This window comes from Biomphalaria glabrata, chromosome 8, assembly GCF_947242115.1.
Source record: "Biomphalaria glabrata chromosome 8, xgBioGlab47.1, whole genome shotgun sequence".
Classification (NCBI taxonomy): Eukaryota; Metazoa; Mollusca; class Gastropoda; family Planorbidae; genus Biomphalaria; species Biomphalaria glabrata.
Window position 1 is genome coordinate 9090972 of NC_074718.1, and position 25603 is coordinate 9116574.

General features: G+C 35.7%; 1 protein-coding gene and 1 non-coding gene across 3 annotated transcripts in view; one reads left to right on the plus strand and one right to left on the minus strand.

Moving 5' to 3' along the window:
* Window positions 1-148: 148 nt before the first annotated feature.
* LOC106063596 (putative carbonic anhydrase-like protein 1) overlaps window positions 149-25603 on the minus strand; it is a 49340-nt gene continuing 23885 nt past the window's right edge. Inside the window, exons 3-13 of one of the 2 annotated variants that reach the window (XR_008779340.1) lie at window positions 24303-24353; window positions 22041-22177; window positions 20191-20297; window positions 18601-18685; window positions 18285-18380; window positions 17086-17152; window positions 14956-15110; window positions 13689-13820; window positions 11126-11165; window positions 10673-10884; window positions 149-289 (exon numbers count right to left, since the gene is read on the minus strand). Coding sequence is in view for 1 of the 2 variants with exons in the window: in XM_056038026.1 (XP_055894001.1) it covers window positions 10859-10884; window positions 11126-11165; window positions 13689-13820; window positions 14956-15110; window positions 17086-17152; window positions 18285-18380; window positions 18601-18685; window positions 20191-20297; window positions 22041-22177; window positions 24303-24353 (896 nt within the window). In the remaining variant the exon portion in view is untranslated. Of the gene's footprint in view, window positions 290-8008; window positions 10885-11125; window positions 11166-13688; window positions 13821-14955; window positions 15111-17085; window positions 17153-18284; window positions 18381-18600; window positions 18686-20190; window positions 20298-22040; window positions 22178-24302; window positions 24354-25603 lie in introns of those variants that run through there. The other variant, XM_056038026.1, reaches the window with a different exon arrangement.
* On the plus strand, window positions 5880-5989 carry Trnai-uau (transfer RNA isoleucine (anticodon UAU)). Its single transcript has 2 exons — window positions 5880-5917; window positions 5954-5989. It is a non-coding gene; the product is annotated as a tRNA-Ile (tRNA).

Consider the following 25603-nt stretch of genomic DNA (forward strand, 5'->3'; position numbering starts at 1 on the left):
TCTCATAATTTAATAAAAACTGAATTGGAAAAACAAAAAAAATATCGGAACCTAGGCTTGGAGATTAAATGTTAAGTGTCTAAGGCAACAATATACCCTATACACTGTTGCTGAATCAACTGAAGGGATAATGACAACTAACCTCACAGATACCTTCAAGGATCAGTATTACCTGTCAGATGGCAGTACTGATGCAGACCTGCCTTACCATCAAAACATTTCTCAGTGGACACTGTTAAGGCAATGAATTGTGTTTCCCTCTAGTGAAACTCGACCCTGGCAGTGCCAGCTAGAGAATGAAAATTAATTCATAATAATAATAGAGCCTAATTTATGCATTAGTCATTAGAAAATACAGCCAAATAAAGGCCTTTCTGTATTACTAAGTACCCAAATAAGGTCCAACATTATTTGACAGAATGACACACAATAAACGACGGGATTTCCCCGGGGGGGGGGGGGACAAGTGGGTGCATCGTGGATCCAGGCGCCACTCACAAAGTTTCTGTTTGTTTCTTTCTGCTTCACCAGATCAGGATTTCTAAGGCTGTCTTTGCAAGATCAGCCCCATTATTTCCTGAATCAAATATAGGGCCTACTTTAATTAGAGCTTTGCAAGTGGAACAATCCTGTTTCGCGAAGATATGGTGTTGGAAATGTAACTTGTGCAAGATGACAATGGTGTCAACCGGGGGGGGGGGGATATATATTAGCTTTAAGTTCACTATCTTTGCTGAAGAGCGCTACAACCTATGGTTTTGTTTTCCTTTCTGATTAAATTTGAATATTTAAAAAAATATAACAAGTGGTTTAAAAAAAAATTCTTTATATACCAATCATCTCACTTCAGTGTGAAATAGCAGAACCGTAGAACCCTTTTGGATTCACTTAACTCATTACAGCACTTTGAAAACAATCGAATGTTTGTTTAAAATACCCGATTTTCACAAACTTCTAAGGGCCAATGGGCTTTGTTGCGTTTATGCGTGTACCTGATAGAAAAAAAAATTCTGCACAAAAATACGGGTATTTGGCACCAAACCTGATAGATGCTATAAAAAGAAATAGCCTGAAACAAGCGTGTGAAAATACATATTTACAGTACTTTATTTGTTGAGTCTTTTACCCAAGATCTGTGTATATTTTTTAGGACTAGCTAATTTACTTCAACTACCCGGCATTTTCCCGACATACAATTATTTAAATAATTGTAGAAATAAAAATTGTAGTGATTTTAAAACTTTAATTTTTTAACTTTTAATGATTTTTTAAAAGGTGTTACTGTAATCAATTGTGAATATTCGTTTGTTATGAATATGTCACTATTTTGTGTCTGTTTTAATTTCTTAATGTTTTCTTCTCCTGCTGTTTATACCTGATTTCTCTTATCAGCTGTTGTGAGACATTGGTCCAAAATAATGCTAAACGTATTAATAAATAAAAAAATCGCATGTGAATATATGAATGAACTTGTTCTAGATGAAGTCCATTAATTATGATTGCTTTGAAAAATTAATCTCACAAATGCCATGGGCATTGTCATTATAGTCATATATATCTATAAAATCTTGTTATAATCTGTAATCTATATAAACATAAATATTTAAGTTGAATTCGATTTGCAACTATAGAATCAGTATAGATCTACTTCTAGAATATATATCTAGGTTATAAATATAGTAGAAATAGAATCTAAGATAATCAGAATTTACTCTAGATTATAACTCTAGAAAGTCGACTAGATCCGGGGTCGGCAACCTGCGGCTCGCGAGCCACATGCGGCTCTTTGGGTGTAAAGCTGCGGCTCTTTAGTTCCATATGCAAATATTATTTATTTTATCGAAACATTTTTTCAAATAGTTCTGAATATTTTAACGAGAATTAGGCACCGGTTCTATCTCTCAGCCACTTGTACTCGTTTTTCACTACACCCCTCACCCATTACACGCGTCCTCACTGTTGTCAGTCGTCGGAAGCTCTCGGCCGTCGTCGCATGTTTCTATGTAGGTTTTAAATCGCTTTCGACGAAAGATAAATTAGCATCTTCACCGCGTGCTTTGGCTTTTACAAATAGTTTGTGGTTTCAAGTCAATGATTTAGAAGCGATTATCTTCTCGAAGTTAGAAGCAATGTATAAGTAATGCTAATATGGCGAGCTATGCGGTACCACTAGAAATTGCGGAAAAAGGCAAACCATTTATAGATGGTGAGTATCTGAAAGACTGTTTCATACATGCATCTGAAGAACTGATTCATGATTTTAAAAACAAACCAGAAATTTTGAAAAAAAAAATCAAAGATTTGCCACTATTCACTTAAACAGAACAAGACAGAATAGCTCAAATAGCTCAATTGTCTTCAAATGTAACATATTTGCAGCCGGAAGATATCCAACTTTCTTCTGTCTTATCACTTGCTATAGATGAGTCTTGCGACATAAAGACACGGCACAAGTTGTCCATTTTGTCAGGTATATGTCTTCCCAAAGGTCCAAAAGAAGAAACTCTAGGATTGATACCACTCTCGAAACAAACAAGAAGAAAAGATATAGCGCATGCCGAGCAAAAATACCTTGAAGACATTAAGATCGCTTTAAATAAAATCGTTTCAATAACACCTAATGGAGCCAGATGTATGACAGGAAAAAATAAAGGAGCAACAACGACAAAATAAACCGCGAAATTCTTACGTTTCACTGCAAAATACACCAAGAAGCGCTTTGTGCCCAAACATTTTAGGCCGAAATAGTTGGGGTCATAAATTTGGTCATCAAGATTGTTAACAGCATGTTGTCAAAAGCACTCTACCGTCGTCAGTTTAAAGACTTCTTAACTCTTTCTCTCTGTAATTATTTACCACATTCTGGTGGAATCAACGTTGGTATCGTCAGTTAGGAGACAAAGAGTTAAAGAAAATGGAGACACAGTATCCCGACCTCCTTCTTCCCAACAAAGTGCGATGACTTTAAAAAGGTTGAAACGTTTTGTTTTGTGCTTGAATGAAATAAATACATTCCTAAATGATAAAGGCGTTAATCACCCTGAATTAGAGAACGACAATGGTTGCAAGCATTTTTCTTTATGGTGGATATAACATCGAAATTAAATGAGCTGAATCTAAAGCTGCAAGGAAAGTAAAACCCAGCCGAATTGTTTTGTTTTGAAGAAAAAAAAAATTTTTGCAGAAGATATTCAGAGCCGTAAGTTACTTCATTTTCAATTTTTAAAACAGTATCGCGATAAAATCAGAGCAGCTTTTGACACAAATTACTTCAGCACAGTTATAAAAAATGTAAGATGAATTTCTTGATAAATTTAAGCAGTTTAAAACCAACAAAACTATTCTAGCATTCCTAGTACACCATTTCAACACAAATAGTAACGAAATCCACATTGATCTATTTGAAATTGATACTGGATCTCTAGAAATACAATAGCTCGATTTAAAAAGTAAAGTTTTGTGGGGTAGCAAATTTACGGAGTTGAAAATCAAGTTGGAAGTGTTGGAGGTCCAAAAATGTATGTTCGTAACGAAACAAAAGTGAACAGCTTTCAAAGAAATGCCGCGAGTTGATGAGTTGAATAGTCTTCCAGAGTGCTACATCTTTGGATCGACATGTTCGTGCAAGAAAGCGTTCTCTTGTATAAATAGAATTAAAATTAAAGTGAGAAGCCAACTTACAAATGAAAATTTAGAGTCGTGTTTGAAACTAAAAACAAGTTATGAGCCAAATGTATCCAAACTTTCTAAGACCATAAAAGCCATCGCTCCCATTCAATTCAGTTGCTCAATTGTTTGTTAGTGAAGTACAAGTTAGTGTTGTAAGTAAATATTTAACTGCCCTAGTTGTTACCGAAATAAAAATAACAACGCCATCTATATTATCTAATTTGTAGTGAAAAACATTATATATATATATATATATATATATATATATATATAGGAATAAAAAGTTTATAAAGAGTGTGTGAGTACTATTTATTGTTGGCAAGATAAAATGTTGTGTGTGGCTCTTTAAAATTTTGTAAATTCTAATTTTTGGCTCTTCCGACTCAAAAGGTTGCCGACCCCTGGACTAGATCTAGAGTCTTTGACTTAGTCTTGATTTTTTTTATTTTAGACTAGATTAAAGTTTTGTATACTATATAAACATATACATATATATATATATGTATATATATTATATACACTGCATTTGTGGACCTAATCAAAGCTTTCGACATGATCAATGGTATTTGGTAGGATTTTGGCCAGGCTCGGATGCCCAACTACGCTCCTATTCATTCTTAAGCAGTTTCATGTGAGACAAAAAGGCCAGATCAAACACATTTCGGTGACCTGTCTGATCATTTCCCAATAGAAAATGGCGTGAAATAGGGCTGTGTACTTGCTCCTACTCTATTCGCTATCTTCTTTGGCTTAATGCTGGATCAAATGAGGCAGCCATTACACGTAGGCATCTACATCAGCTTATTCATTCAGACGGCAATGTGTTCAATCTTCGACGTCTACAATCCCATACTAAAACAAAAGAAATGGTCGTATCTGAGCTTCTCTATGCCGATGATCGCGCAATGCTAGCCCACAATGAACAGGATCTCCAGATCGCGGTCAACGAATTCGCATACGCTGCCGCCTCTTTCTGTTTATCCATAGGCCTATAATATATCTCGGGAAAACGTAATTAAGTCACGTTCCGGAACTGACTCAATAAAACCTACTCAGCCCCAAAGATCACCGTAAATGGACGTTCCCTTAACGTGGTAGAACCATAGACATAAATAAATATAGACTGGAAGTAGGAAGTTATTTTTATTTGGGGGGAGTCAATATGTTTTATGTACTATATCTATGTGAAAAAAAAATGGCGGCGATTGAGCTATAAATTCTAGGACTAACATTTCAGCCAATATATACCTTTGATCTTTAGTTTTGAAAAGTGCAAAACTGCCATATTCCCAATATTTTGTCTTTGTTTTACAATCATAGACATAGGCAAATATATATAGGTTTGTGATGTGGATCTACAAACTTATCTTTTCCCAAATATTTCCGATAATAATTTGTTCTTTATCGTCCAGTCTATATATATATGTCTATGGGTAGAACACTTCACATATCTAGGATAATTTAGGATGCCAAAAATTTAAAAAAAAAATGTAATTTGGTAGGCACGATTAGAGATATAATAATACAGAAAGGGTTCTATTAATTATATAGGCTATGGCTGAAAAAAAAAAAAAAAACTATAAATACTTTTAATTTTACACTGCTCATAACCGCTGTATAACTCATACAAACTTTTTTTCAAATATTTCCCATAATAATTTGTTCTTTCTTTATCATCCAGTCTCTCTCTCTATATATATATGTCTATGGGCTATTCGCGTCTGACACATATATAATTTTTATGTGCAGCAGCAAAGCTCATTTACTTCTTGCTATTCGTGTGGAAATTAGTAATAGCTAGCCTTCGCGTCTTTAATATAATTGAATATAGGCTTTTAATGAAACCATTGAATTTTTGGGAGTCCCCAAGCAAGTGATGCTTTTATATTTTAATAAATTTTATACTATATGTGATCCTAGCACTGACAATAGTCACTGAATAGTGACAATGATGAATACGATTACCATAACTGGCATAACCTCATATAATATAGTCATATTTAGATCTAGATATTTGTTAATTAAAAAAAAGTCTTTAAATTCTTTGTTAAGAGAATGTAACTTTAAGTCTTATGATGACTAGTTAGTGTTAAGTATATCTTTGGAGAATGGAATATTCTAATGTAGCGAAACACCGGTTGACTATATTTGGTTTTCGTTAATCAAATCAGCCGAGCTCGTAATACAAAACGCTCTCCATATCGCATGCAGCTCCAGTGGCACAATCGGTTAGCGCGCCGTACTTATAGACAGTACCTTCCCCATGCCTGCCGTGGGATAAGTTATGCGGAGGTTGTGAGTTCGATCCTCACCTGGAGCAAGCTTTTTTTTTTTTTTGAATTCTCAAAATGTTTTATATAATTAACGTTCTTAGTTTGGAGAAGAAGATATGTCTGTGCTTACAATTACAGTATATTAGATCCTGCTTGGTTACAGTAACGAAGTCGTTAAATATAATGACTTCAATAAAATTATTGGTAGAGTTACTGACCCAGAGTTTAGAATCTTTCAAACTAAACGTAGACGTTGTATTTATATTCAAAATAAAAAAGGTCTCTAGGTTTCGTATTATATGATTTATATTTAAAATGAAAAAGGTCTCTAGGTTTCGTATTATATGATTTAAAATGTTACATTTCTTGACATTTGTTTTCAGCCCTTGTTATTTAAAGGGAGAGTGATCCTTAAAGGATTACGGGCACGACATGGCCTAAATTGTGCCGATGTACCTAAACTCAAAACTCAAACTCAAAAATAGCATTCGCGTCATTTCTAACTAACATTATAGTGTAAAACACTTTTCCAATGGAGAACTTCTTTAAAGTGTAAAAAAGAAAAAAAAATGTTCTTTTTTTTTTAAACTCTTAATAATCTTACAGGTTTGGACTAGGAAGTAAACTATCTTCAACTCCGAAGGAACATCCGAAACATGTAAAACAAACAAACAAACAAAATATTAGATTGGCTTAATTGCTATTGTTTTGGTTACGATCCATCAATCCACTAAGGAAGCTAGATTTATCAATGAAGAAGTCTGTTACTTATTATTAAAGTTATAGTACTTACTGTGAAGTATTTTAGTGATGTATTTTTATGAAAAAAAAAATGCTTAGATATATACCTTTGCTTTTACAATAGAAAAAAAGGTAGCTATTGCACCAGAACTTTGCAAGATCTAATATATCATGGCATTTATTGATTTTCACTTTCTTTTCCAGTTGTTGCGATATAAACGGGACGCGATCAAAAGAGAAACACATATAGACCTTATTGTATTATGTAGAATGAAATGTATTAAGGAATGATATAACTCCTAAATAGTTGTTACTGCAGTGCTTCATTGAATACTAACATGATAGATTTTAAATATTAACAATTATAATAAATAAGTAAACAATATACAATTACGTACTATATAACATTATGTCTGTTTTAGTTTTTGTATTAATTGTGTTTTATCTATATAATATTTCGGTACGTATTAATTGGTAGAAAATCATGAATATTTTTTATAATTTGTCGAAAAAGTAAACCTCTTTTGATACGATAGTAGTAATTTCCGTAATCTCACTCAACATATTTAATGATTGCACGTTGCCGCTAAAATCATAAATATCATAGTGCTATAAAGCACAGGCATGACCTATTGCTAGACTCATTCAAACAGGGGAGGATTGGCTATATGGGCATCCGGGCAAATTCCCGGTGGGCCGTTATCCAAATGGGCCGGTGGGTCACCGAACGGGCCACTCTGAATGGTAATAAGTGCCGAAAATGTGATTGGCATTGTTTTACCTTTTATCAACGAACTTGACCAACTTGACTGTGAAATACTAAACACATACTTTCGTAATAATGTTAGATTAGCCTTTGCCATGAAAATTAATAAAGTACTAGGTCAAACGTTCAAAAAGATATGCCTGTACCTTCCAAAACCTGTTTTCAGTCATGGACAAATGTATGTTGCTCTCTCCAGAGTTCCTTCTTTTCATTCCCTCAAAGTCGTTTGCCCAAACAAACCCCATTGGGACAACTGTGTCTTTTTCAGGAAGTGTTCACCCGTCACTAAATAGCGGCGTGCGCTGTGCCGCGGGTCGGCTATTTATATATATTAATATAGATATATAAGTGTAATAAAAATGTACTTCTGTTCCGAATCGCTGAAAATGAGTGATTGATAACAAATAGTACATATAGCCAGGTTCAGTCAGACTTGTATATCTATGATATATAGGTCTGTAAACGCTATTCGGCATTTCATAAAACATGAAATACATCTACGAAAAAAAAAACTAAAATGAAGTAAAAAAATGAAATCAACAAATAATATTTTATCGAATATTCAGGTTTTATTGGTTTGAATAAGAAAGATCAATTACAATTTCAATTGAAATAATAATAATAATAAAAATACAACTTTTCATATATCATCTAGATTTGTATCTCATACTTAACAATAAATATTGCTATAAATATATAGATTCAAATTATTTCTAGAAATAAGTTCCACATTGTTTGCATAAAATGCAACGAAAGTTAAAAAGTGTGATTTATTCTCATGCTAAATCTCATGGCATCATTTGAATTATACATGTCGAGCAAAGTCAAGAGAGAAATTTGAAAAAAAAAAAGGGAATAGCGGAGGGGATTTTTCGAAAGATGGACGATATATAGCCATACGTAGCTCAAACCTCGGCTTTTAGTCCGACACAATATTTTCCTGTGTTTCAGTGGCGTAGCTAGGTTCGGGAGAGGGGATTCTACATTTGAAATTCCCTTCCCTCCTGGGCCACACTTGAGGAGGGCCCCAAATGAGGGTCAGAAATGTGTTTTTACATTAAACATTACGCCATTATATCATATCATGATGTCGAATGTCAAAATTCATGGGCATCTAAATAAGTCAAGCCCCCCTCCCCGGCCCCCAAATCTCTAGCTACGCCACTGCTTTGTTTTTTCATAGTTAATAGGAATTGACTAAATTTTTAGTTAAAATGAACTCTGACCAACCGAACTTATGTCAGGTAACCATTAGAGCTGGATGGACTCAAATGCTCCCGAAATAAAAAAAAAATCCCAGTCTTCATCAGGATTCCAACCAGTGACTCGGGACCCTTCAGTTCGGAAGCTCTCATGCACCGCACTTTTTTAGGGCACACAACAGGAAGTTAACAGCACCGCCATTGGTAATTTGCACAGGGATTCAATATTACAAACTCCTTTCTTGGGGACATTCATTCAAACGGTCACTTATATTAGTCAATAATAAACTACGTTAATGAAATAGAAAACAGGCGAAGACTTTTTAAATGTAATCTAATGAAATACTAATATTACTTGATTTCCAATATACGGTATTTTTCAAGGTCAAGGTTTTCCTTGTATAGTTAAAAAATAAATAAATGTAAAGTTCCCCTTTCAGACCATGCGGTCTATAGGGCAGACGATGTAAAAGTCATCTGTTTTTGTGGCCCGCGGTTAACACCTTTACTTTTCCCCAACTAATGCCAGGAATCCATCAGAGCGCCCTAAAGATCCCGAAATAAAAAATCACAGTCTTCACCTGGATTCGAACCCTGGACCAATAGATTGTTGCCACGTTGTAAAGTCCTGTCACGTAGCAACGAGCTTGTCTCCACTGCCCACAGGTTGTGACGTGGCAGGCCAGTGTTCAGACCTTCTATGACGATTGGTCTCGCTTGGCCCCTCCCTCCAAACATAGAACTTATATGAAAGTAGATATTAAGTGTTAACCCTTTTCCAAATTTGTTTTCTCTTAACAATTAGGCCACATATCTGTCTACTTTTATCTCTTTCTCTCCGTAATTATTTTTCCACGTTTGGCGACAGAATTCATTTTGCTCAGTAGTATTCCACTACGCTGTTATGATTAAGCTTTAATAACTTTTTCGCTTATCAGAAAATGTTTTAACTGGTATATAATTAAAAGGGGAATGCATGCTCTTTATACATTAAAACAAATTAAAGTTTTAAAAATTCAAACATTAATTTAATTTAATGAGGTCTAATCAACGATGGTATCGTCGATTAGGAGAGAAAGAGCTTTTTTTTTCTGTCACACGCCGTTAAATGCAAATGAAATGAAAAGTAGTTACATTTATGCTTGCAAAGATAAGTCGAATGATTTGAATGGAGAGTTGTCGTTGATATGCCTTATTTTCAATAAATATTTGAAACATTATAACAAATCACACGTGAAAGGATACCTTGATACGAATTTTACGCTTTAAGCACAACTAATTATAACAAAAGTCTCAACGATTTTCAATGCTTTCATTTAGCATTAATACTTTCTCACTTTCCGGGTTGTCATATATATATCATTCATAAAGAAACAAAATTATATATTTGTGTAAATATGTAGAAATGGTACACACATAGATGAATAATTGCGGGCAGGTTCTCAGTCATTGCTCTCACACATGAATTTCACATTTATGCAACGCTCCTACTACAAGTATTATTGCGCCTATTGGTACATGTATTGTCAACTATTGAACAGAAGGAATCTCAAAGACAATACAATTACTATGGTGGATATAAGCTTGCTGAAATTTGAGAATCCTCTATCGTTAAAATATTGATGTTTACGTAAACATGTGTAAACTATAGTAATAATGCTAAAGCCCAGTCCAAAGAACCTACGTCGAACGAACAGAAAACAGATACAAAACAACAACAACAACAACAAAAAACACATATCTAAGAGCTCAGGTCTTAAAGAGCTTAGTTAATTTTCACTCTGTCCTTCTGGTGGCACTAGGCGACTGCCTTGTTTGCCTATGTCTAAGGCCGGCCATGGATATATCATATAGTATGGGGGTTTGTAAATAAATAGAGTGTGTTGTTTCTCTATATGCATAAATCCTTTGAGCGAGATAGATATATTCGGATAAAACATGTAAGTTACTTCTCTTGTACGAATCTAGTATATCCATAGTGTTCAAAATGAACAACAGCAAACAATTACAACAAATCTCACGTGTAAAAATCACATCCCTTGCTACCATCATGCAATCCTCGTTTTACAATACAATTAGAATCCATAAAGTGACGTATCATTTGGCCAATAACAATCCTAATTTTTTAATTCACCGCTACGAAACAATTAACCACAGTTTATGAAAGGTTCAAGGCAAACTGGTGATGACCTTTGACCTCGATTTATTCATCGTACTCTATATCTGTCATTTACTGAAACAAAGGGGAAAAACAATGCAATGAAACTCATGTTATATAACAGGGCCGGCTTTAGCAGGGTGCGATGCTCTAGGCGTACATATCAAATGTTTAAGAGCTAATGAATGTAATATATACTATTCTGTAGTGCGACAGGCCCTGACTGGCCACCCACTTATGCCAGCCCTGTTCTATCCACTATGTTAACTGTTTAATTACTACAAATTTTAAGAAGGCCCTTGGACCTAAACATTACCTTCATAAAACGCTAATTTCTGCATGTTACATGTTGATGTCTGAAAACAAAAAAGCGAATTTATTATGAAACTGAAAGTGAAACATCATCGTAGTGACAGTGATTAATAGCACAACTTTTTAAATTGTCATTAGCGATAAATCCAGTTTGATGCTATCTTATGTCAATGAAAAGGCGTCACCCCATTAAAAACTAGATATAGGGCCTACATAATTTAAAAAATTGAATGTTACAATATGTGCTTGCAATGTATAATCTTATTTTTTTTAACAAAAAAAAAAACAACAACATGTTTTCTGTTAACTAAGATAAGATAACTGTTGACGTCTAATACACCCGAAAAAATATTAATGCAAAATACAAAGGTATTCCCATTGGCGTAGCTAAAGATTTCGAGGGATTGACCTCTTTAGGGGCCCCTGCATTTTGACATTCGACATCAGGACATGAGATAATGGTGTAATATTTAATCTAAAAAAACATTCGGACACTCATTTGGGGGGCCCTCAAGTGGGGGCTTGGGGGTTTTAAAAAATTGGACCCCTCCCCCATCAGCTATGCCACTGTGTAATTACACTGTAGAAAAATGAAAATACGGCCGTGTGAATGTTAACTTTTATGTGTGGTTTTAAAAGTGGTGTTTTTTTATGAAATATAAGGGTTCTCTTAATTAACATTTATTACTGTGCATAGCCATTCATATGACAAAAAAATAGCCTTTTTATCTACATTTTTCGAGCTACAAAATATTGTTACATTGAATGTTTAGCAGCCTCTATTTTTAAGCTCTATATGCGACAGAAAGACATATTTCACAAACCAATAGGGCTTAGACGTCCTCTAGAAATAAATAAATTTTAAAAAAAATGAAGGGAAGAAAACGTAAAAACAGATAGCGAAAATTATAAAACAAATTTAATATGAGATTAAACGCGGTGGTCTCCCTTGTCCTGCACACATTCAAGTTTATGTAACCAACAAAACGTATAATAATAAAGGATATAACATTACGAATATAATTAGTTATATACACTAGTGAAGGATGAATAACAAATTGGACGTTTTACACTTCAAAAAGTTACATGTTTTATAATTAAAAGTTTAAACGCTTGATGAATACGACATTACCTATGAACAATCAGGGCAGACACTGAACCACTTATGCATGAGACCTTATTTTCCCAAACTAATGTCAGGTACTCCAAAACCCGAGTACGCTATTCTGTCTCAACGTGGCACTCGGTTGGAAACGATCACTAGAGGAAATGGTTAGGCTAAATGAATAGCGAAACAAAACTCCTGTGGAAGTGTCCAAGGGAATGCGAGAGCTTTCCCATTGCACGGTGCAGAGTTGAAAGAGAGCTTCCACGTCCATGTTGATAATCCATGCGCAGTTCCTCAAGGGACCGTTACACTAATGGCGTGTCCAGCACGGTTAGCTTGGTAAAACATAGGAAAATGGCGGGGGTTCCCGGTGTGCGCGGCCTTCGGCCATGTATTTTAGTCCATGCGCCCAAAGTGCCAGATACGTTGAAAATAGCAATGTCTTACATAGACATTGACTTGGACCTCTTCAAGACAGAACGGTTTGTTCAAGCAGGCTTACACGCCTTGGGTTCGAAGAGCGTTCGGCTCAACTCTTTTGACAATCACACGGTACCCTAAACAGTTGGTTGAGCGTTTAAAGGTCCCGATTTTCAAAATTATATAAGTAAGCATATTACAGGTCTGCCCCACTTACACTTATCAATTAGTCTGTCGGACTGTAAGAGCACCACCCATGATATGTTGACCATCTTTCTGTATTTCTCTCTGCACTTTGCCATAATTCTAGATTCTTCCACATGGGTCATGTGGGATGAGCGGTAAGGCTCTTGGCTTCCGAAACGAGCCTCTGGTTTGAATCTCGGTGAAGAGTAGAATTTCGAACTTCAAGATCTTTAGGATGCCCCTGAGTCCACCCAAATCTAATGGTAACCTGGCACTAGTCTGGGAAATTAAAGGCGGTTGGTCGTTGTGCTGGCCCCATGATACATTTGTTTAATAAATAAATTTGACACCATCTGCCCCATTGATCGCAAGTTGAAACTGCTTTATTATTCATTAGCGTTGATAATATATGAACAATAAAAATATTAATCAGTCATTTGATACCAACAAGGGAAATTAATCCAGTATTCACAGGTACCGCTAAATATTTAGGGTTTGTACAAGTAATTTCTCCCACAACCATTCTTGGGATTAAGCTGAAACTTTAAGTAATTATTTATTGTACTTAACATAACATGAATCAATAAAAAAAATGTTTACCAATTAGTCAATTAATTATTGGTAATTAATTATTTTGTTTGATATCAAATAAGAAGAAGTAACTTCTACATTACAGAGAGATTTGGATTAAGTGCGGAGATCTTCCAATTAGATAAGCTTTGTCTTTTAAATAAGGATTTTAAAAAATATGTTGCTTTGTCTAGTTTCTTCTCTAGACAGGCCACTGAGGCCAGTCTATTATTTCATAAAATACAGTTAGTGAAAAAAAAAAAGACGCTTGCATCTGTCTTACGGTTTTTTGTGGCTGGATGTTGGTTCTAACAGTTCGCCGGTTAACTGGCATAGGCGGACGAAAGTTGTTCTCCATCAGCAGAGATGGATTACCAGAGTCCACAGCCTCGTGCAGTTTCCTAAGCATCATTAGCTGAAATAGTTCATGAAATTCATTAAAATTGTGATTAAAGTGTTACTAAAATTGTGATTAAAATGTGATTAAAATTGTGATTAAAATGTTGATTAAAGTTGTGTAAAATGTGATTTAAAAATCTTGTTCAATTTCTTCTTTTTTTTTCATTATTTTTTTTTGTAAATGTTGTTGTTATGTTTAAATGTTCAAACTTTGTCCATTTTATGTTCATTTCTCTCCTCAGTCAACTAACAATTCTATTCGAGGTGTTTGAATGCCTTCAATAAGCTATACTGTCCCTCCCCCATGAGGCGATCTTAGAAGTGCGCGGTGCCCTGGGCGAGTGTCCTATCAAGGCCACTAATATTTGTACGATGGGCTGACTATTTATCGCAGGACCGCCCTTATGGCGCTGGGCTTAGGGTGGTTGGCCCACTCGCACCACATAGGGCCGCCTCTGCTCCCATTTTTTTTTTCACCTCGGTGTAATTCATGCCTAAATATAGTTAAGTCATTGAGTACCCCACCACGCAAGAGTTATAAAAATCAACAAAGGCGTATTTTCCCTTTCACTTTCATAGAGTAAAACAGATGGCAGCAGATGGCCTCTGAAGGACGCAGCTGGAGAGCTCTCACGAAGGCCGAGAGACACACTTTTGAGACCCAAAGGAAAAACCTAGAAGAAGACAGGCACAGGCAAGAAAAAGAAACATTAAATAGACACATGCGGAAAAAAAGCTTTGCCTGTATTAGAATGTGGCATTTTACGTCCTGAGAGACGGTCTTTTCCTTTTGCAACTTCTTGTGTGACTAAAGAGGCCAATCCCTGATACACAGCTGGTGTCGCAGGTAGGGCATCTGTAATCATCAGGCGTTGTACTTTCACCCTTCTTTCTACTACTGTTATGTATGGCATCTGCAAACCGGCATCAAAATTAGATGCTTTAGATGTGGCAATATATGCTGGTCGAAATATGGTCTGCGCAAGTCACTTAAAATACTGCACTCCTCCAGGACTCATCCTTGATCTTCGGAGTCGAAGTTAATTGTTACTTATTAGGATGATCGATATTAAACTAAAAAAAAATGACAACAATGATGAAACATAACAGTACTTAGAGCTAGACAGCACAAAACATCTTCACCGACTGACCTGATCCTTTCGGACACTCAGCGGTTTGTTCAAGAGAATCCACGTGACTGTTTCCAGACACCCTGGCTGGGTCATGGACCCCTCGTAGGTCATGTAGTCGTAAGAATCAGGAAGCAGATGTTTGATAGAAAGTTCCGACAATGTTGCAGAGTTATCTAAATTGAAAACAAACAAAAAATCTGTATAAATATTAAACATGCCAAAAAAACATACTATGAGTAAATTGTGACACACTGCACTTTAACATGAAGACATAGCCACCATAACTCTTTCTCTCCGTAATTGCTTTCGTCGTTCCGATAGTATTATTCATTTTGCTCATTTGTATTTCACTATTCTGTTCTGATTAAACATTAATAACTTTTTTTTTGGTTTTTTTTTTATCAGTAAAAGTTATATTTGGTATCGAATTATAGGAGAATGCAGATTTAAAGTTTATAAATCCAAAAATTAATTTAGTTTAATGGGGTCAAATCAACGTTGACATCTTCAATAAGGAAAAAAGGAGATATATTATTATTGGCAAATTGTTTGTTATTCAAGATTGTATGCATCTTCGTTTGAAATAACAAAAATTCCTTGACCTCATATTAAACAACTAAGATCCTAGCCATGGAGTTCTGATTTTTACAAAAAATATTCTATGTATCACATACAAAATGTGTTGACCTTCAGTAGTTGAACGAGTATGGTTCATCTCGAACACTTTTTCACGTGAATGTGGAGCCCTATTTTGGAGAGACACTCCCGTCTACATATATTGCAGGTTAAGGTGGCTTTCGCTTTGGTGGTAGAGAGGTAGGTAGAGAGCCGACCATTTTCCGTGTGGCACGCTTTTCTTCCAGAGCTGAGGCCCATGCTGTTTTTTTTTTTCGCTGTCCATAGCTTTCTTGATCATTATCTCTCTCCGCGTAGCGAGTTCTAGGGCTATGTCTTCCTCATGGTCAGTATTAATGTTCACTGTCTTGAGGTCCCGTAATATAACACTTAGAAAGACGGCGTAACAAACGAGGAAATGCTAAACTCGATCACAAAGGCGACTGAACCCCATGATGACCTTCTCTGCACTGTTGAAATACGTAAGTATACGGTCATATAACAAGCTCCTCAGAGCTCGCAAAGACTTTTCTACAGGGAACTGTACCAGGCAAAAGAAGAAGCAGACAAAAGAAGCGATAGGAGGACAGCATAAAGGAATGTACTGGCCTGTTTATGGAAGAGACTCTAATTCTGGAAAAAGACAGAGGAATGAGGAGAGATGATTGTCAGATCATGTTTGGTGCCCAAACGGTCTAAACAGACTAAGGGTCATGACGATAGATGAAGTCAGAAATTCGCTTTGAGATTTAATTTTTCTCCCTAGCGCCATCTTTCTAACACACTCACACACAATTATCTTTTCCTCTCCCTCTCTAGCATTCGAGATTTCCTCTCATTCTGCCACACATTCTTTCATTTCTCACACACCCACACATTATGTTTTCTCTTGCTCTCTCACACTGTCCCTCTATGTCAATGTCTCTCCAGTAGCCCCTTTCTTCATCTCTATGAGAGCCTCTCCTTCAATGTCTCTCCAGTAGCCCCTTTCTTCATCTCTATGAGAGCCTCTCCTTCAATGTCTCTCCAGTAGCCTCTTTCTCTCTCTTCATCTCTATGAGAGCCTCTCCTTCAATGTCTCTCCATTAGCCTCTTTCTCTCTCTTCATCTCTAGGAGAGCCTCTCCTTCAATGTCTCTCCATTAGCCTCTTTCTCTCTCTTCATCTCTATGAGAGCCTCTCCTTCAATGTCTCTCCATTAGCCTCTTTCTCTCTCTTCATCTATATGAGAGCCTCTCCTTCAATGTCTCTCTCGATTAGCATCCTTTTCTCTCTATTTCGATAAGCACACTTACAGGTGACTTGGTGACTGAGCTTGGCTCCTGACCCTGGGGTCCTGAGTTCGAATCTCGGTAATGACTGGGATTTTGAATTTCCGGATTTTAAGGGCGCCCCATGTATCCAGCCAACTCTAATGGGTACCTGACTATAGTTGAGGAAAATAAAGGTGATTGGTCGTTGTGCTGGCCATATGACACCCTGCTCGTTAATCGTTGGCCACAGAAACATTCTAGTTAAACTCCATTAGACCTACCTTTGAATGGCACGAGATTAATGGCTTGAATCAGATTCTCAAATTCCATGTTGGAGTGTTCTCCGATCTGAGGAGACAAGAATGTCAATTTAACATATTTTAAAAGCAATACATATTTAATGCAATATATAATAATATGAATTCTATATAAATAACCATCTTGTCCGACGACATATACAACAAATAATGTCACTTTAAATCACAGAGAAAATAATCAAGTCAAAGAACATGCAATTAGGACAATCAGGACCGGTTTTAGACTTTATAAGGCCCTTATCTATTTGGGAAACAGTGTCATTTATAAATACAACTTCACACTGGCTACGTGTCGTGCGGCCCCTAAGCTTTAGGTAAATCCAGAATGAAGTGTAAATCTATAGATAAATACATAATTGAGTGTAGAATTGAGTGTAAAGCTGTAGGTAAATCCAGAATGAAGCTAAAGCTGTAGGTAAATACAGAATTGAGTGTAAAAACTGTAGGTAAATCCAGAAGGGAGTTTAAAGCTATAGGTAAATACAAATTGAGTGTAAAGGTGTAGGTAAATCCAGAATGAAGTGTAAAGCTATAGGTAAATACAGAAAGGAGGGTAGACTGGTAGTTCACTAATGTGTTACAATCTGTGTTTATAATATAATATAAGCACTAGATTGAGTAAATATCTTTTTTTTTAGTAATAAATATCTTAGCGGAGCGCATCCAAGACATAATTGTATTAGGCAATGAAGCGAACGTTAATCCTCGTAATATTTGGTACAATCCGATTCAAAATCTTAAATTGATTACAAAAACCCACATTATTCCAAGTAACAACAGACGTACGCACTAGAATTCAATTTCTAGAAATAATTTTAATATCAAGCAGAAATCTCTGGAATCCCTAATATTCTTTCTCCGTACATAGAGCTGACAAATGCATACCTTTTAGAATACCCTCAATTACAGTTACTGATTTGTCTGATTAAATTATTAACTCCCTTAGGCTATTTTTAGTTATATATATATATATATATATATAAGATTATTGTTTCTGGAAACGAAATAACTTAAAAACGACATACCACGTGAAGAGAGAGAGAGAGAGAGAGAGAGAGAGAGAGAGAGAGAGAGAAAGACTAGTTGCTTATGAAATATCCAAAGCAATTAAAAAAATATGGGTAACATAAAAATTATTTATAGAAAAACAAACTATTACATACAATACCAAAAATGGCCAATGTTGCTACGCCATGAGAAGACATCTGAGCGTCCTTGAATGTGGAATAGAGCTCGGCGTTGTATCCGTATATCTGGAGCTGTTCCATGGTGTGAAAAAAAAAAACAAGTTAATGACGTGAAGAGATTATGCACAGAACTAACTCTCAAATGACGCAATCAATAATTGCAGTGCACACAGATAAGACAAATAAAAAAGAGAAGAATGACGTAGACAAGGGGTGAGCACGAGGTCAAACTAAAAGAAGAAGGGAAAGTAGATATGGGCACATTGCATTACAAAATTGATTTCAGACATACCTCCAAAGGAAATGGGCGGCCACCAACTGTGTGTTCAGATCCGAGCTGGTCTATCTTACCAAAGTGAAGTTTGATGTGGTTGGCTCTGCCGGAAGTGGAAGAGAGAGATGCAGACGATCATTGAAGCATGCGGTGTGGGCAGGGAATGTGCTCAATGAAAATTACGTTTGTGGAGATTTGATTTTATCCAAACGATGACTCTTCCTTTCTTTTTATGTCTTTCTTTCTTTTTTATTTAACTTTTTTCTTTCTTTCTTTCATTCTAGCTCTACTTTTTCCTCTTTCTTTCCTACATTTTTTTTCTTTCTTCGTCCTCTTGTTCTATTTTCTATCCTTCTTTTCTCTTTCTTACTTTCTTTCTATCTCTTTCTTTCTTTGCTATTTCGTTCGTTCTTTCTCTCTCTCTCTCTCTTCCTTTTTCTTCTTTCTTCCTTTTCTTTTTTTTCTCTTTTTTATTTCTTTCTCGTGCTTTTTTTCTTTCTTTCTCTTCCCTTTCTATATCTCTCTCTCTCTTTTTTTCTGTCTTATGTATTCTTTGTTTCTTTCTTTCTCTCTCTCCCACACATAAACATAGTCTAAAATTCTTTCTCATTCGCTGTGTCGCTAACATAAAACAGACGACAAAAAAAGTAGCACTAACACATGAAACACTGAACCATAACTTATACGAGCAAAAACACAGCCTAATCAAATAGTTAGAAAAAACTCAAAGATAAAGGCACATTCCTTATTCTTTACTCTAAGACAAATGCGCACATGTGCTACTGCTTCCCTAGTGCCATTAGATCAGCCAGGAAAACCACAATGACTTAGAAGAGTTTAATTCATAACCAGATTGACAAATGGTATGCTTAGGACGTTAACTCTTTCTCTCCTAACTGGCGATACCAGCGTTGATTCCACCAGAATGTGGTAAATAATTACGGAGAGAAAGAGTTAATATGTAATTTATAACGTAAGACTAACCACACACGCACTCTTATCTTTTCGTTCCTCGCCGCTCTTACTCTCTCTCTCTCTCTCTGTCTGTCTCTCTCTCTCTCTCTCACACACACTCACAAAAAGCATATGCAAAAAAAGGTATCTTCTTATTCCTTCAAAATATAAAGCAGATAAATCTTATAGACACAAAGGTCTCTCTTTTTCTTATTCGCTAGAAATTTTTTATATTGATTGTACACATGATTAGATTGAATACACGATTTTACATATGATTAGAATGTATACATGATGTACACATGCTTGAATTGCATACATGATTGTACACATGATTAGAAACTTAAATAACTGTATAAATGATCTTCAACTAGGGCCCTCGGGTCAGATTTGGCCCAATGACGTAATGCAATCCGGACTTTCAACATTTCTGCTCACAAGTGCACGATAAAGCAGATGATAATCGGCTCCATTGGACTTCACAAACCTTTTTTTTTCGCAAATAAAGCCTGAACGCTATGACCTCAGACTGAACAAAATAGGTCAGCACTGGCCTACATAACACCCATTATTGCAATCTATTAAAGACTCTATTAAACTTCGTTATAATCTAAGTTTTTAAAGACAACATGGAGGACTCCTAAATCTTATTACCTGTAGGTGTAAGAGAGGGGGCCACCAGTGAAGGCGAAAGGCTGGTTCTCTGTCTCATTGATAAAGAAAGTGATGTCATTTCCGGTGTTGACAACACTTCCGTTGACCTGGAGATAAAGTGCGCATGTCAGACCTCAGGACTAACATTTAAGATTCATCTACTGATGTTTAGTAAAAAATTAAAGTTCCCCTTTCAGACCTTGCGATCTATGGGGCAGATTATGTTAAGGCCATCTGTTTCTATGCCAACGGTTGACTTTCCCCAACTAAATTCAAGTACCCATTAGAATTGGATGGACTCAGGGGCGCCCTGAGAATCCCGAAATTCAAAATCTCAGTCTTCACCGAAATTCGAACACAGGACCCCGAGCGCTTAACCTTTCAGCCACTGTGCTAGATATCTAGATAATAATTAAGAACGATGAGAGATTAGAAAGACAGCCAATAGAGAAGAGGAGAACTATAAAGGAATAAAGGAAAGATAGAGGAGAAGGACAGAAGAGAGACGATAGAGAGATAGTGAGAAAAAGGGTGTAATAGCAGGGCTAATAGTGAGAGAAAAAAGACCAAAGAGAGATAAGAGAAACAGCTGTTCGAGAGAATAAGAGTAAGAGAGAAGGAGAGAGAGAGAGAGTCATAAGGAAGAAATGGCATTTACTTTTGCCCAACGCTGTATTATTATTGTTATTATTTGTATTATTGGTGACACGTTGAACTGTCTAGTATTGTTACAGCAATGACTGTTGAAAATGTGTTCACATATTTTATCCAATTTATTATTTTTTTCTCACTACTTTTCGAGGTCTAGAAACCCGAAATCTACAACTTCATGCAAGATTTGGGCAAATAATGAATAATGTTACAATGATAGTTGTGTGGCGTGGTTGAGTGGTAAAGCGCTTGGCTTTTCGTACTTAGGGGTGTGAGGTTCAATTCTCGACGAAGACACGGATTTTGAATTTCGGGATTTTAAGGACGCCTCTGAGTCCACACAGTTCTGGGTTCCTAACATTAGTCGGGGAAAAGTAAAGACATTTTGTCGTTCTACTGGCCACACTGTACCCTCTTTAACCATCGGCCCTAGAAATAGATGAGCTCTACATTATCACCCCTATACATCGAAAGTACTGAAAGGGGGTGCTTTATTTTTCTTTTTAACAATGATGGTGGAATCAATGTATATTGATATGTTTAAGTGCCAGATGTCAAGATTGATGTTATGATGAGATTGGGTTGTTCAAACAATGCGTAACTGAAATTCTAGTACTCGTTTAAATTAAATTTCAATTACTCGAACAATTTCGTGATGCCGGGAATACTACTTCAAACTATAAACTCAAAAAAGGAAATATTATTTCAAACTAATATAAAACATTTATTCTAAAACTAGGACTCACTATGATGATTTAGACACTTCATAACGTAGAGTACACTTTAGTTTAAACACATTTCTAGAGTCGTTGATCTCTCTCTCCCTCCCCCGTCTTAATTACTCTTAATATACTCTTAATCTAGGTCTTCCCGCCTTTTTCTGGAACCATCCAATCTTCTCTCGCGCGTCTGGAATTTCCCCACCACTCCTGTTATTTTAAAAATTCCGTCAACAACATACATCTATGACCTTGCAATGCAAATGTTCAATCTAAAAATAAACTAGTGCAAGAACTGCTTTACGTTACGTGACATATATATATATATATGTATTGTTATTGGATAATCACTAATCACAAAACCATGCGCCAATATAATTTAAACTATGTCTAACATCTTCTATAACCACCACACACGATTGTAAAGTATTAAACATCTGAAAATAATGATGTTGAAGAGTTCACTGCAAAAGGTCTCACCCTGTGAGCGTCAATCCTGACGGGTCTAAGGTTTGGGTCAAAGACCAGATTTCGCGGGTTTATATCCACTGGAGATTGATGCTGACCTCTGCTGCACAGCGACCAGTCTTGATTCAATAAGCCCCAGTAGTCAGGACCTTGAAAGTACAGATAGAATACAGACAACATAAAATAACATTACCTTTTAAAAAGTTGTATATTGTTATAATACAATCCAAAACCAGAGCAGGCCTGAGGCATAGGCAGACTAGGCAGCCGCCTAGGGCCTCCGATTGGCTGGGACCTCGCACAGGACTCACATTTTTTTTAGAGATGAGCCATTTAATTATATAAATACAATGTATCTGTCGCGTAGTATAGACAAGTGTTTTTTTCTTTCTCCTAACTCTGTTTTTTTTTATTTCCTCTACTGGTAGTAGGTGTACGGGGCGAGAGTGTCTTGTATTTTTTTGTTGTGAATTGTTTTGCTACGTCAGAAAGTCCGGTGACATCTATGGGTCTTTTTTTGTCATGAGGCAGTTCACCCTCTAGTTTGGTTGTAGCGGACGGTGTGTTGGCTCGTAAAACGTTATTTGTCTGTACCAGTTTCTCGGACTTATTATTCAGTTGGATTTTTGGGACCCCTGTTTAGGGTGAGTTATTCGTTTGTGATATCTATTATTGTATGTTGTATGAGGTTGTCACTATTTCTATTTTTAGTGTAGAAGTTGAGAGTATTGTGTTTATTTCGTTTATAGGGTGCCAGTGTTGGAGTTGTGGGCGTCGCTTGCCGTCTCAGAAATACATATTGCAGTTTTTCATTGTCATTGTCAAATTGGCGATTATCTGAGGCCTAACCTTACTATTACCGAGGTTGGCAGTGTTGTGACGCCAGTCGGTCAGAGTCTGGTGGACCATAAAGCCAGGGTGACAAGTTAGTTGCAGTAGCAAAGGTGCTTAAATTAATTATTGAATATCTTTATATATGCCTATTATATATATATATATATATATATATATATATATATATATATATATATATATATATATATATATATATATATATATATATATATATATATATATATATATATCTAATATATATATTGTCTATTTATCATCCTCATTGTACAGACACATATATGTTTCATACAATTAAATTCATTTATTTTTGTTGTTATTTAAACTATTCACCTAGTTGTTTACTGTATGTACGACTGTGTGTGAGTGATGTTCTTGTCAGGTTGAACCCCGGGACCTTAATAGTATACAGCTAGTTAAAAACGCAAATAAATCCTAAACCTGACAGTATCTATACATACTAAATCTGTGCGATTAGAAATATTTTTACCATTTGTTTTTGTTTAGCTTTAACCTTTCTCAATGCGCTATGACCAGTTAGGAAAGGGGTAGGGAAGAAGGGGGTATCTTGGTGAATGTTTACATGATCTTTTATTTTTTAAGGCATAAAAAAAAGTTCATTTGGGCTCAAGAGTCCTCAACTGAAGTAATTCAACGTATACTACCACATCTGCCAAGTACGATTTCTTTCCCTTTTTCAAGCTACCAAACAAAATAATTAATTAACAATAATTAATTAGCTGATTGGTTAATTTTGTTTTATTAAATCTTGCGTTGTTAGGTAGAAGAGATAAAAGTGCAAAATTTCAGCTTGATCCGAGATTGGGTGTCGGAGAAATAACGTGTACAAACTTTTTACAAGACAGATAGAGAGAGAGATAGAGAGAGAGAGAGTGAGTTGATATAAACTTTGTAATAATATCAGTTACATTATCAACGATGTATTTGTTTTCTGAACTCTAGAGAATTAAAATTAGCGAAAAGATCAATTTTATCCTGGGTTTTTAAAAAATTACTTAAAGTAAAAAAAACAACCACTCGTACTGCTACTATTAGGCCTACTACACACACCAGACAAACACACATAAGCCATACACACACACACACACTCCCAACAGACAAACACACATAAAACAAACACATACGAATTATTTAATCTAAAAGTGCTTTTTTTTTTATTTTTTGCAATATCAACTAATAGAAATGTTCCATTACACAGTTTCACATAACATTCACAGTAGGTTTCCCTTTGATATTAATACACCAAAAAAAAACATTTCCCCATTCGAAACGGGAGACTGTTGCCATGCACGATAGCGCTCAGTGCATCTATACTATGATCTATACTAGTATTAGATAAAAAACTGTTTTTTGTTCTATAAAATGTATTAATGTCACTCTTGTTTCTGTGTGTTAGCTAACCTGATATTCCATAATAGGTCCACCACTGGGACCACAGCGTCTTGCTATCTCCTGAAATGACACACAATGATTTAATTAGCCTATAATCTTATTACTACTTACAGTGCTAACATAACAAAAAGCAAAAAAAAAAAAATAAGAGTAAGAGGACACTATGAGTATCTTTTAAAACTCTTTTCGTAGTAAAGTAACAAAAAATAAAGTTGTTTGAATTTTGAATGTTTTGACTGTAGACAACCAATATCCCTCATTATAGCAACCTCTTCCAAGAATTGCTTGTGCTGTGTAGTTTTATAATATTTTAAGATATGGGGCTGGGTTTTTTGGATCAATGTTACAGTCATCTAATATAGAAGACTAGGTTTTTGTGTCAATGTTACGGTCATCTAATAAATAAGACTACGTTTTCGAATCAATGTTATATCATTGATTCATATCAGATATAGAGCTAGCTTTTTAAGTAATGTTACAGTCATCTAAGACTGTGGTTCTCAAACTGTGGTACGCGGACCCCTAGGGGGTTCGCAATAAGAACATTTGATGTCCTAAGCAAGATGAAAAATGTATACAATTAAAATAACTTCTTCGCTAAAAAAAGCAAGTTAATCCAATCGAATAATTTTGATAATGATCAACTCGCCAGTCACTGCTGTTTAATATTTCTATGATGACCTAAGCAAACAGTTTTTCACTCAAATGGTCCATACTGACCACCAAAACGTATCTGCTAGCTGGCCATCAAGATATAGAATGCTGGTCACTGCTACTTCTGGCTTCCTGTGTCTGGGCTACGACGATTGAATCGTGCTACACATTTAGTACTTAACAAATATATAAATATGACACACAGATTTGAGTCCGATATCAGCAGACATAATAACGTCTGTGTAATGAGAGTAGTACAAGATACAATACTGCATTTACTTCAAGCGTCCAGTTACGAATCATTGGTCAAATAAGAAATGACATGATAATCTTCATAGTAGTTATATAAACATAATCTAACGCACTGAAATATAAAAACATCCGCATCACAGCGTGTAACAAAGGCAACTCTAATACATGTGTACTATTAGAAGTCCAGAAAACTGCTGACTTTGAATTTAATAATTCTGACTTCCTCGTTCTATATCAGAGGTTCCTCGTGCTTTCCCCTTCACAAATGAATCCATACTATACGTCAGCATTTTGAAATATCCACAAACGAACAAGAAGGAGACCACAAATTATGATTATAGTTTTTATATAGCGCCACTTTCATGCTTATAGCATTATTGGTCCAATCTCTTTTGTGGACCAGT